Source organism: Centropristis striata, chromosome 15 (assembly GCF_030273125.1).
Source record: "Centropristis striata isolate RG_2023a ecotype Rhode Island chromosome 15, C.striata_1.0, whole genome shotgun sequence".
In the NCBI taxonomy this organism is placed as follows: domain Eukaryota; kingdom Metazoa; phylum Chordata; class Actinopteri; order Perciformes; family Serranidae; genus Centropristis; species Centropristis striata.
The window spans coordinates 1,457,654-1,471,382 of NC_081531.1; the positions used below are offsets into that span (position 1 = coordinate 1,457,654).

The 13,729-nt window shown below is 38.9% G+C and overlaps 1 protein-coding gene and 1 long non-coding RNA gene across 2 annotated transcripts; one reads left to right on the top strand and one right to left on the bottom strand.

The window, feature by feature from the left end:
• Positions 1-5,139: 5,139 nt before the first annotated feature.
• Positions 5,140-6,175, bottom strand: LOC131987257 (uncharacterized). Its single transcript, XR_009395749.1, has 2 exons — positions 5,539-6,175; positions 5,140-5,424 (listed from the first exon to the last, which is right to left on the bottom strand). It is a non-coding gene; the product is annotated as an uncharacterized LOC131987257 (long non-coding RNA).
• serpinf2a (serpin peptidase inhibitor, clade F (alpha-2 antiplasmin, pigment epithelium derived factor), member 2a) lies at positions 5,208-13,372 on the top strand. The gene is made up of 9 exons (XM_059352446.1): positions 5,208-5,362; positions 7,009-7,077; positions 7,511-7,760; positions 8,425-8,568; positions 8,674-8,716; positions 9,656-9,801; positions 10,563-10,705; positions 11,866-12,070; positions 12,588-13,372. Exons 2-9 carry the CDS (start codon positions 7,024-7,026, stop codon positions 13,022-13,024), a joined length of 1,422 nt encoding a protein of 473 aa, XP_059208429.1. The 5' UTR covers positions 5,208-5,362; positions 7,009-7,023; the 3' UTR covers positions 13,025-13,372.
• Positions 13,373-13,729: the final 357 nt, after the last annotated feature.

A 13,729-nucleotide genomic window follows, 5' to 3' on the forward strand; every position in this document is an offset into this window, starting at 1 on the left:
TGCTTTTATATAAAGCATGTTGAATTGTCTAACTTAGTGTTAGCTAGCTAATCAGTGTTAACTTAGCTAATGCTGTTTGTTTTGTTTCTTTTATATAAATAACTTAAATTATCTTGATTTGAGTTGTCTCATGTTAGGCTAAACATTGCTTAGCTCGCTAACATTAGAAAGTTCACTTGTTTTGTTGCTTTTAAACAAAGCACTTTGGATTGTCTAACTTTTTGTTAGCTAGCTAATCAGTGTTAACTTAGCTAAAGTTACTTGTTTTGTTCCTTTTATGTAAAGGTTTTTAGCTGTTTTTTAGCTAGCCAGCTCAGCAGTGTTGACTTTGAACCGTCTTGCTGCTGGAATGTGCTTTGCTATGTTTTTAACATTTTGACAACTCTTTGACATTGTTGTCAAAATAACTTATACAAAAATAGAAAACTATACAATTAACTGCGTATTGGAGACAACGCCAGTAAAGCAGACTGGTTCACATCTGGATAACTTAAGAACACACTCACAACTCTGAGCAGGATCAATAAAATCACCTGTAAACAAACTAAACAAAAGGTAAAGAGAGAAGTCTGGTGAGGTCACTGAAATTAAAGGTAAACTTCTTTTCCTTCTTTTCATCCTTGTTCATTTACTCTCTCTTGATCCCTCTTCTCACCTTCCCTCGCTCTCATCTTCTGTGGATGTTTGTTCAGTCTCTGTCCTGCTGTGTTTATTATGAAGTCTCACCGCCACCAGCCGAGTCTCACAAAGAGCTTCTGTCAGAGAGACGGGAGGTGTGTCCGTCCACAAAACCTACACTTCAGATATTTCCCATCATGTCAAAATAAAGAAATACTAATTAATTTACCCATCAGTGGATTATGAGACAACTGAGCAGTCATGTGTCTGAGTGTCTTCACAGCTGTGTTGTATCTGTACATCGTCTTTTTATGGTTGTTTCTTGTTTCTTTGTGGTAATTTTGAGTCTCATCCTGGTTGGTACGTGTCTCTTTCAGGGACATTCTGTAGGTGGTTTTATCCAATGGTCACATTCCTGTTTGGAAGATGTTTGTAAATTAGCACATTTAATAGAATAATAGAATATTTGCATATTTAAACATAAAATTTCAGGAATGTGACTAATCAAGTGTCCTCGAGATAATTCAAATGTGAACTCCTTAACTTTTCTGATTTCTGTCTTTCACAGGGACATTAAATAATTATATATTTCTTCACTTCTTAAATATTTTAAATATGCTGTATTTCTACTTTGGTAATGTATGCTGTCTCTTTTTTTTCTAATTTCTTTTTTGCTTTCCTGGGTATACCCCTTATTCCTGGGTATACCCTTTATTCCTGGGTATGCCACTTTATTCCTGGGTATACCCCCACTGCATCACTGATTGGACTTAAGTATAAAAAATAGTTTTTTAAATTAAGTATTTCCATTATGTCTTTAATTGTACTCCACTAAATCTCAGAGATGGATATTTTACTTTTTAAAGTACTACATTTATTTGATAACTTACTTTACATATTAAAATTATTCATACAAAATAGAAACAACAAACAATCATTTGCATGTCATTTATAGATTACAATTATTAGAACCCCAAACTTTTATCTACATTTTTCTGCTTCATGAGTAAATTATGATTTAAGGCTTTTGCACTTTTACTTACGTCAATTTAAAATAATAACAACTTGTAACAGAGTTTTAACTACACTGTATTATTACTACTTTTACTAAATTTAAAAGATTTCCTTTTAGTGTTACTGGTTTATTTGACTGGAATATTCATGATTAACTGATTCATTTAGACATCAGTAGACTGGTCAGTTCACTGGGAACTAATTTGTGTTACTTGTTTATATAAGATATAAGTAAACTGGTAATTGAATAAGTTATATTCAGCAAACTGATTAATTGAACTGGTTAGTGCTCAGAAGAACTAGTAGCTGAAACTGCTCAGTATTCAGTAAACCTGTTACATAGACATAACAGTAGTTTAGTAGCTTAAACTGGTTAGTGTTCAATAAACTGGTTATTTAGACTGGTTAGTGCTGCGAAAAACTGCTAAATTTAACAGAAACTTTTGCTTTTTTGTACTATATGTAGAGCACTTTGAACTGCATGTATCTGAAATGTGTCATATATTTGTAAATGATAATATATATTATGTTGTTGACGTTACTCTGATCATGCCTTGGCAGCCTGATCCAAACATGATGCAGATAAAGTTTAATTTGATTAAGACCTGAACAGACCTCAACAGAGTTAAGACTTCAGTTAATCCTCTGCTGACACCTGGTGGACACAAAAGAGCACTGCACTTTGTGTACTAAAATTCTTAAGACTATTCATTTGGTCTGATAACATTTTTAGGGTCAGCAAGAGCCGTGTGATTAAATCCTTTTATTGGGTCCTGAGCAGTTGAAATTGAAGGAATTATTATTCTCTCAAATGAAACGCCTTTTTTTGGGGCTTTATCATATTCAAAAACTCACCAAACTTGGAACATACGTCAATCCTGGTGAGAATTTATGTACTTCATTGTTCTCAGAAATGGGCGTACCAAAATGACTCAGTAGCACCCCCTAGAACATTTAAATGGAGCAGCACCCTATGGGGAACATTCACGTAAACGAACAAAATTTGGTACACATATGTATCATGGAGAGACGCACCACCTCTTGGGCCAATATACAAACTCAACAGGAAGTCGGCCATCTTGGATCGAAAGTCGCGTTTTCCATCGTTTTTCGCCATTTCCACGCCACATACTTTTAAACTCCTCGTAGAGGTTTAACTTGATAGACCTTAAACTAGGTCAGCACCATCATAAGGCCTTTGGGATCAAAACTTATTCAAAGCTTGACAGGCCATCACACTATGTGGGCTTTAATTATCATTCTATAACTGAAAGTTGGTCTTTATGCTTTATGGGCCCAAAAGTTGCTGAAGAGCCACAGAAGATCTGATTTTTTTTAATACTGAAGTTTAACTTTTTTGGTTTCATGCACCACTAAGTAACTTTCATAGGAATGAACAGTGCATTGCCTCTTATGTGTATGCAGTTCTCTTCCATGCTCAAAGGTAAAAAAAGTTAAAGAAAAAAAAAAAAAAATCCAGATTTTTTTCAACCCTGCAAGCAAATCCAATAATTGTAATGATTCCACTGGAATGCTTTTATTGGAACCTGCAAAGCATTTTCTGCATCTGACAGTTAAAATTACAGCTGAACACAATAAATCTGATGTCTCAGCACAGGTTACAGAGTGAAGAGGGTGTGTGTACAGTATAAAAGTGTGTGTGTGTGTGTGTGTGTGTGTGCGAGCGCGCACAGCTGGCAACAGAATCTGTTATTACTGGAAGTCAGGTAGCAGACTGTGTGGGTGGAGCTGGATGGGTTTTACTTTATTAACACATTGAGTCCACCTGAGTCTGGCTCTGAAATGAACACCTGAACGTCCAGATGTTTATGAAAGTGCTGCTCTAACAGCCTCCAGATGTTTATCCTGCTGCAGGGATTGGCTCCTGGACACTGGCCTTTTCCAGCTCATCCCAAAGGAGGCCACGTTTTTCCAAACCAAGCTAAACCATTTCTTTCATGGAACTGACTTTGTGGATTGAGATGCCAGAAAATACTTTCCAAAAACTGCTGACACAAAGTTGGAAGAACAAATTGGAAGAAATGTTTCTTTGTTCTCATCTGGTGAAACGCTTGTCAGATTTCATATGATGGTAGTGTTTAGTCTTAACTGTTCTCTCTTCAGATTGAAAGAGTCACACAGTTATGCAGAATGTGTGTCATTGTGTTCACCTGAACAAGGACCAAAACAGATTCTAAAGACAAACTTCCCATGTCAGAAATCAGACCGACACAACTCACTGTGAGTCTCAGTGACTGATTTGTTGTGAAACCAGGAGGATTAAGGTGAATGGAGGTGGAGGAAGGCCCCTGTTTGTTACAGAGCTGAATTGTGGGGGCGTACGGCTGGAACCAGGCGGTCAGAACAAGACAAATACACGCCCACGCTGTGTGCTGAATGTATGTGTAGAGCGCCATGAGGCCACGGAAAACTGGAGGACGAGTCAGCGCACAAAACAGTTTGAATCTGAATCTGTGTGAATTTTTTCGGTAGCTAAACCTGCACAGACAAGAAGAAACCGTGTTATTGTCAAAGCGCCACAAAGCGTCTCAGTGCTTCTGTTGTGTTTACACACATTTAAATTAAATCGGCACCTTTTTCTGCAATATGTTATGAAGACAATCCAATTCACAAAGATCAATGCTAATTTTACATGAAAAAAAAGGTCAGTTACTTTTATTAAACATAATAACCATAAAATGGACATTAAAATCTGGAAATGAATATAACTATTATACACTATTAGCAGAAGGATGACATGGGCATGTGAAACAACCGTCCAACCAGTGTGTTACAATCTCAGTTTTATCTGCGTAAAATAATAATTTAGCTGATATCCATTAAAAAAATATATCTACCAGACAATTTATAAGGCTATAAAGGTTTGGGTGCTAGTAGGTTTTACTGGGACATAAAGCTGTGTGTCATCAGCATAATGTACAATGTGAATATAAAGAATATAGAGTGAAAACAAAATTGGTCCCAGTATCGACTCCTGTGGGACTCCACACTTCAGATGTTTAGTTTGTATTAGTTTAGCTTGGGTTCAGCATGATCTCATAACTTTACCATAAGTGTAACGATAAAATACCTCGTTATTATAATTACTAATCTTCTAGTTCATGATTGTTACATAGAAAGGGTTACTATCATAGCATGATAAAGACATCCAGTTATACTTTTGTCCTTGTTTGGACTGAGAAATGTGAGAGATTTTTCTGTTCTCAACACATCATCAGTGGGGTAAAACTGACCTCCAAGAGGCCTTGGTGAATTCAGCTTCATAATTAATGGAAGATCCATTGAGAACGGATGATTTTTTTAAATGACAGCTTTTCCTTTAAGTGAGCACTGTATATTTTGGAGTAAATAGTGTTTCACAGTAACTACTTGTAATAAATCAGTTTACTTTGAGAATGCTCAAGAATTAATTAAATTGTCTCATTGAGAAGCATCTTTACAGTCAAATATTTTGATTGGTGAAACCAACATCTCTCAGAAAGTCTATGTCTTTATTTATTTTTATTTTGAGTGGCTACACGTACAGCCATGATCAGTCAGGGTTGATGATTAACCGGCCGTCAGGGGGGCGGCAGCTGGTGAGTCCAGCCACTACGCCGTCCAGCCTAGTGAAGGTTGAACATATCTGCCTTTACTCTTATTTAAATCATCTCTTCTTTTAACCTCTTTGTCTTTCTCATCGCCTGCCTCCACATCAGACACGAGCCAGGTGAGTTCAGACCATCTTTGAATTCACCGACAGCCTTTGGTGACCAAGTTCTGAATCGGTTTCTGGAGAGAGAGAGAGAGAGATTAGATCCGCCGGTCAGGTTCAGCACTGCTAAAATAATCTGTAGCTTGCAAAAATATAATGAAGAGAAGATACGACTATAGATCCAAACGTACAGACATGAAGCTGAACCTCGTCTCGTATACAGTGCTGCTAGAGTCCTATAGTTCATGTAGTTCAATGTTTTCTGTGTTCTGTGTATTCAGTGTATTAGCTCAGCCAAAAAAGGTTCTGAAACAGTAACCTTTAGTCTGCAGGTAAACATGGCAGCCATATCTGAAACCTCAAGTGACTCCAAGGCTGCAGGACTGATACACAGATACATTGATTGATATCACCACTGTGAAAAACAATTGATGCTTTATGGAGAGTCAACCAAACACTTTGGTCTAGACTGAAATATCTTGGCAACAATAGGATGGATTGCCATGAAATTAAGTTTTGATTCTCTTGTTCTTTACACACTGAATTCAAACCAAATCAGATGTTGTGGCAATTAGTCCCAACCACTCCCACTCATCAGATAACAACCCACCAGACTTCCCACCGACTCCAATGTAAACCCATCCGTGGTGGTATTAGACGCTTAGAGAGACGGACGTAATACAAAGAGTGCCAATGTCCATTTCAGGTGGGCAAGAGTGGAGGTGGATGGCTCAAACAAACCCCAGACTTTGACCCAGGAGACCTGTGTGGAACCAAGAGCCAATGTTGTTATTTGGAGTCAACCTACGTGACCAGGCCCACTCGTTGTTCTTAAGCCCAAATCTGCTCTTTTACCCAACATTAGTCAACTTAACTATTTTCTGTGAACATGGAAGTTTATTTTGAAAAGCCACTATACATGTAACTACCAGAGTGTGACTAACTGTCTCTAAAACCTCAGAAACCAATTTATAAGGCGTCAAAGCCGTTACGATTTGGGATGAGAATATGTGTCAGTTAAATAGACAATTTGTCTGAAGAGTGATAACTAGCGCCAACGAAGGCTGAGAGCCAATGCAATGTTTAAAGTCACACAGGTGGTCTGACGGGACGGAGGGGAGATGGAGGGTCAAACCCCGGTTCTTTCAACCAAGAGACTGGTGTTACTGGTTTTATTACTTGGACTGAATCTGGAATACATAACTTCTAACTGATAAACCAAACTGATAATGGTGATGAAGGCTGACTGTTGCATTGTCCTAAGTTGCCTGTGTTTGGGCCAAATAGTTAACACATTAAAGAGACTACAGGTGATGGCCGATGAGCATGTACATTCTGCAAATGTATGAGGGGAAATAACTTGTCACACCATCAGGTGGCGGTTACTGTATTCAGACAGACCTCAGTCTGAACTAAGTGAATTCAACAGTATTGCTTATTTGACTGAAAAGCCACAAAAAACACTGTGCTGACACGCCACAAACACTACAATGGGCAACCGTCGAGCTGATGTGTCACTGCTTTCAATCCCAAAAACTCCCAAAAACTTTGGGAATATTGAGTATTTTTTGTGTTCAAGCTGTCTTCAGTCCTAATATGTGATAGTGATCAAAAATAAAACTGTCCTCTTATGGTTAACAGTTTCTCTTTGTGTTTTTCAGGCTGGTTGTTTGGAAATGAAGCTGTGTCTTCTTCTTTTCCTGCTTTGTCTCTGCTGTCCGGGACTGACTGTAAGAAGAACCTCAGTCTAGTAAACTTCTGTTTCTTTTTGCACTAAAGGGAATATTTACTGTTATCCAGTGCCTGAATCGGAGGCCAGTATCCTAATTAAAAAGATGCAGGACATGACCATCGTGTGGGTCTTATACATTTGTCTTGTAGCGATGATCCCAAAGATTTGATCTAAGGAAACTGATTCAACTTTTTAAAAATGTGGTTTTAAAACAAAGGATCATTCTATTCAGGCAATATTGGATTGCTAAATGTTTGATTTTCCATATTATTGTTTGGTTTCCGTCCAAAAATCATGATATATAACATGTTTTTTGTATATATCAGCCTGTTAATATAACCAAGGGTACTCATGTACTGGTGAGTACCGGCTCAGTTCGGGCCGTTATCCCTGTAATCTTTCTTCAGAGAGTGACCGCTGTCTGTCCTCAGGAGGAGCCCAGTGCAGGAGCTCCTGATGTCTCCAGTCCTGTGGACGACGAGGAGACAGAGACGGAGGAGGAAGTTCACAGCTGTGCAGGACGAGGGCGGCTGTTCAACCGCGAGGATCGCAGGGCGATAGGGGGCGCCATCGAGCGTCTGGGTCTACAGATCCTGGAGAATCTCCCTGTTGGTCCACAGCAGCCCAACGTCGTCCTGTCGCCGCTCAGCCTGGCGTTGGCCCTCGCTCAGCTCACCTTGGGTCAGCATCTTTCATTTCATTGACAAGATAACATTCCCATTTCCTAATTCGGCTGAGAAATCAAGACCACTTCTGTTGTCACCCTCAAGATTGTTGTTTCTGGGGAGTCATGACCACTAAAGTCTCACAAATAACTATAACTACCTCCAGAAATGTTTGCACAAGTAAAGCGACATGTTAGAGGGTCTTTGAGAAAGTTGATTTGTTACAGTAAAATAAGTAACAACAATTAGTTTTGCTTGGCAAAATGTCACTAAAACACTAGAACACTTTGAAGGAATTGCTTTGGAGTGTAGCACAGTTGAGCTATTCTTGAGAAAAACCTCTCAAATTATTTGTAGTATATGTAAATTTGTGTTTATTTGTTTTCTCCAAGACCTAAAAATATAACATTCAGTTGAAAAAGACCACTACATTAATGTTTTTGTGTGTGGTTTTACTATATTTCTGTAAAATTAAAATTTCGCTTTATTTGTTTCTTTGTCTTCAGGGTTATATAACTTTTTGCACATTCATGTGACATATGACAGAACCATTTATTCTGGTAGCACTGGTACTGCTGAAAAAATGGTGTATATTACTTTATTTTGCATCAAAGGGTTGAAGAAATACATGCATTTAACAAAAAAAAAACAGTTTGATCAGACTGAACTTCTCCTCTCAGGTGCTCGCAACGAGACGGAGAAGCTGCTGCTGCAGAGCCTTCACGCTCGCCATCTGCCCTGTTACCATCACGTGCTCGGAGGCCTCCTACCTCATTTCAGAAACACGTCGCTGGAGGTGGCGGCGCGCATGTACCTGAGGCCAGGTGAGGGCTGATGAGGGTCGGACTGGTGGCCGATTATAGACTTCATGCACCATTCGTCTCATCCACCTTTTCCATTTTCTCTCCCTTCTTTCTTTCTTTTCTCAGGATTTGAAGCAAAGTTGTCTTTTGTTGAGGACTCTCTGGCCAGGTATCCATTACAAACCAGCCATAAACACACAGTTAGCTTTCAGTAAAACGCTCCTCAAAGTTTGGACCCAATTTTAGACGACTGAGACCAAAGGTAGATGACTGAAAACAGTCAGGCACCCAACAAACAGTTGGACACTGGTCGAACAAGCTTTAAGAAGCACTGAATGAGCGCCACATATATACTGGGGGAGCTAACGAGCTAACGGGGAGCAGCTGGTGGGGTCAGGTGGTCATGTGATCCTCAGGTGGTGGAGCTCTCTACTCTACTGAAGATAATGGAGTTTAAAATTTGAGCAAGTAAAGCAGTATTTCCTAGGAAAGTGCAGAAATCTGCCAGGTGTTGAGAATCTCCTGATGAACCAGACTCCAAACTGATTGGTGCTTAAAAACCCTTAAGAATTGGCCCAAATTTGAAAATCGAAAGCATCCTTCAAATTAAACCTTAAACTATCTAAATTTTTCTTGTCTTGTACATTTTTTTTGTCTTATTTGTTTTGTGGTCCAGTCTCTTAAAAACTCCTTAAACTGTTCAACAATATATATATATATATATATTTATAAACTCCCTAATAACTTCAGCTCTGCTGAACCAGACTCCATTCAGAAAACCATCATTTTAACAGCGGAGTTCTTGTGTTCTTGCAGACCTGACAAAGCATCAATTCAGACTGTTTCCACATCAGCATCATGTTGTAGTTATTTCAGCATTCTTTAGATCCATTTACTCACATTAAATCACAGATAAATCTCTTTATTTTGGCTTCACACTGCTGTATCAGTGCTGTAACATCCAGACACAGCTCCTGCAGAAGGTGATGAAATTCCTCCAGATTATATTTGACATTTTTCAGACATGGAGGATGAGGGAAAGTAACCTTTAGTTGGTGTTTATAGTGGTGCGTCTTGCAGAGAATCATGAGGTTGTGTGTTTCTCCAGGTACCGGTCGTCTCCTGTCCCTCTGGTCTCTGTGGACGAGGTCAACCATTGGGTGGAGAACGCCACCAATGGTCACATCCCCAACTTTATGGAAAGTATCTCACATGACGTGGTGCTGATGCTCTTAAACGCCGTGTACTTTAAAGGTAAAACTACCACACCAAAGATACAACAGAGATGTTTTCCCATTGCAATAAGTTTAACCCTTTGATGCCCAAAATATAAACACCTTCTAATACACAATATGAGTCTAAAATTACCCTCATTCATTCCCCATGTTATTTCATGCTGCTGTGTGTTTGAATATCATTTTTATTTTTAATACAACAGATCATTATATCCATTTTTCCTTTCATACTTAGTGTAGTGATACAAAAAGTGATTCACTAAATTAACAATGTGAGTATATGTGTAACTATCTTTGTCTTATTTTGAAGGTTTAACTTTAAAAGAGTTGTAAGATGTGTTTGTATTGTATTGTATGAGTTGTATTATGTGTTTTTTGTATTTTTTTTGTGTTCAAAATGTTGAACCAGTAAGTCAAAATGAAAAAAATAATAATCAGGTCATTAAATTTTCATTAAATTGGTGACAATATATAAACACCTTCTAATGTACAACATGGGTCTAAAATGACCTTTTGCATTAGAAGAGTAATGATAAAAATAGGGGTTTTATTCAAAAAGTAAGAAATGAAAACAAAAAATTAGCACGTATGATGATCAAAAACAAGTTATTTGAGGAAAACCTGCAATACTGAATGATGAAATTACTTTATGACAAAGAAAAAGAACATAAAAACTCAGTGGGGTCACTTTAGACCATGTTGTGCATCAAAGGGTTAAGTTAGAACAAGTGATACGTGTCATCACCAGGTCATTTGATCTGATCGTTGTGTGTTCGTCAGGTGAGTGGCAGACACGTTTTGACCCTCTGGGGACGTCGAAGGGAGTCTTTTACCTGGACAGCCAGAACTCTGTGTCTGTGGACATGATGAAGTCAGCTCACTACCCGCTCCGCCTGCTGGACGACCAGGAACTGGAAGCCCAGGTAACACTGCAACACGCTTCCATGGTAACGCTGAAATATGGGCAACTTCTGGCCTGAAACACTGAAACACTCCTCTGAGGTCAAACAGTTCCTGGTTGGGCTCTAAAAGAGTTTAAAGAGGAAATAAATGATGTAAATGGTGAAGTGAAGTAGTTAGGAGGACGACGTGACTACAGGAAGTGACATAGTTCAGTAAAAACCTGATGCAGGAAGTTAAGAGATGTTTGAATCACATGCTGACCTTTGGTCAAACATGGACACCAACACTGATCTGATGGGAGACAGTTAAAGCCTTTCTGGTCTTTTATGACAATTGTTTTTTGTTGTTGTTGTTTTTTTAAATAATTTTGACATCCTTTATGATAATTTTGGGGTCGTTTGGGGTAATTTTATGGGTCTTTTTGTCCTTTTGTGTCTTTATAGTAATTTTTAGTCTTTTTTGACTTAGGCTTTAGGCTTTTTTGTTTCTTTAGTGTACTTTCTGGTAATTTTGCATTTTTTTTGTTTCTCTAGTCTGTTTTCAGTAATTTTGTGTCTTTATTTTTAATTTTATGGGGTTCTTTTTTTTGATCATTTAACATTTTCTTTTGGGTGATTTTATGTCTGTTTTGACGTCCTTTTTTACATCTCCCGGTGAAAGTCCTGGGTTTGTGATGATAAGGTGGATAGCTTTGTTCTTTAGATGAAATCTGTAGTTTTGTCTGATTTTGTAGTTTTCACAGCAGCAGAAACCAAACGGACCGTTTGGTTTCTGCTGCCGTGAAAACTCAAACCAACCCTGGTGGACGAAAGAAAAACTCGAGTTTCTCTGTTCTCAGAGTAGCAGCAGCAGCTGTACCAGCAGCTGGTAGCAGCTGGTAGCAGCTGGTAGCAGCAGGTAGCAGCAGGTAGCAGCAGGAAGCAGCAGGAAGCAGCAGGATGAAAAATGTTTTTAACGATGAAGTTAAGATCCAGATATGGTCAGACCATCACAGAACACACACAAACAACAAAGTGTGAACAAGGATTTAAAACTCACCAACAACACATTAAAGTGTAAGAAGGGTCAGACTCTGTCCAACAGACTAAGTGTTAACAGAAAGAAACCAAACCAGAGGAGACAGAGAGAGTCCAGCAGGCTTTAGATGTGGAAGACCTTAAAGTCCTTGTCTCTTCTCCAGGTGGCATGTTTTCCCTTCAAAGGAAACACCAGCCTGTTAATCGTCATGCCGCTGTCGGGCCGAGGAAACGTGTCGTCGGTGCTTCCCAGGCTGAACATCTCAGACCTGTTCAGGCGTTTACCTCCGGAGAGGACCATGCAGGTCAACCTCCCCAAGGTGAAGCTGCAGTACCGCCAGGAGCTCCAGGAGGCGCTCACCACCATGGGTGAGACTGTTAAAAACACATGATACGGACAGAAGAAGTTTCTAAATCTTCTTCTGGTCATTTTACGTCTTTTTTTGTTTCTTTAGTGTCCTTTTTGTTTCTTTAGTGTCCTTTTTGTTTATTTAGTGTCCTTTTTGGGAATTCTGTGTCATTTTTGGGTCTTTTAGGTAATTTTATGGTGTGGTTTTTTTTCCCCCTTTTCTGTCTTTATGATTATTTTGACATCTTTTTTGGTAATTTTGTGTCTTTTTTAGTTCTCAAATTTACTTGGAAAACAATCACAAATTTATGAAAAGCAATCACAAATGTATTGTTCTCTAGATGAACTCTGTGGTTTTGTCCGATTGTCCGTTTGTTTTCTGCTGCTGTGAAAACTCAAACCAACTCTGGTGACCAAAGAAGAACTCTGCTCCTCTAAAAAAGTTTATCCTGAATGTGCCGATCTGTGGAGAAAAGGTTAGAAACGATGGTCTCCAAACGATGACGGCCTTGTTTTCTCTCTCTGGTTGTTCCTCAGGTCTCGGCTCTCTGTTTTCGGCGCCGAACCTTTCTGGGATCTCCGACGAGCCTCTGAGGGTGACGGGCGTCCGCCACGCCAGCACCGTGGAGCTCAGCGAGGAGGGCGTGGAGGCGTCCGCCGCCACCGTTGTGACCTCGATGCGTTCCGTCTCCCTCTTCGCCGTGAACTCCCCGTTCCTCTTCGCCCTGGTGGACGACGCCTCGCTGACCCCGCTCTTCATGGGCGTCGTCACAAACCCCGCCCCCGACGACGACCCCATGCTCAACGACGACCCGAGCCGCAACAGCACCATGAGCGACCAGCCGGCGGCGGAGAACATCCTGAAAACAGACATAGACAGCGAACACGGCAACAGGTCGTGCAGCGTGACGGCGGCGGCGGCGTGCAGCGCCCCCGCTGGTGAGACGGAGCAGCTGCAGCCTGTGGACGCCTGAAGGGTTCATCTCAAGGAATAGTTTGGAAATACGCTTGTTGGTTTTTCTTGCTGAGTTTCATTAAAAAGTTTGATTTAATTTTCATGTTTGCAGGTAAATGTGAAGCTAGTCCGTTAGCTTAGCTTAGCATAAAGAGCAATTCATATCTAATTGATTATGTCACTACTTTGTGTCTTTTTTATGCAATTAAACAGAACAGATTTTATACTGCAATCAAAAAAGGTTTAAATGCAGGTAAAAATGCATTAATGCAGATCAAAACTGTTATTTTTTAATTCCACTTTTTTTTTAAAATTCAAAAATTTTAATTGTAAATCCTAAATTTTTTTATTTTATTTTATTTTTTGTAAAAAAATCTATTTTTATTTTATTGCAAATTCCAAAATTTTAATTGTAAAACTTCTTTGTAAATCCTAAATTTTTCGAAATTTTTTGATTATTATTATTATTTTTTGAATCCTAAATTTTGTTTGTAAATCAAATGGATTGTTTTTAAATCCAAAACAAATCAAAAAATTTTTTTTTTTGTTAAAATCCCCAAATTCTGGATGAAAATTCAAAAGTTTGCTTTTGAATCCAAAATCTTATTTCTAAACCTAAAAGCTTTGTTTGTAAATCTATAAACTGTTGAGCAGAATCTTGTGGGCGGGACTTTATAAGAAAGAAATCAAAGAAGCGTATTTTCACAAAGTGTCAAACTTTTCC

Bases quoted from the DNA above. Each gene is read 5' to 3' on its own strand.
- serpinf2a (XM_059352446.1), top strand. From the start codon at position 7,024: ATGAAGCTGTGTCTTCTTCTTTTCCTGCTTTGTCTCTGCTGTCCGGGA. The intron at 7,078-7,510 runs GTAAGAAGAACC...GTCTGTCCTCAG, and splicing joins TCTGCTGTCCGGGACTGACT to GAGGAGCCCAGTGCAGGAGC. The intron at 9,802-10,562 runs GTAAAACTACCA...TGTGTTCGTCAG, and splicing joins AAACGCCGTGTACTTTAAAG to GTGAGTGGCAGACACGTTTT.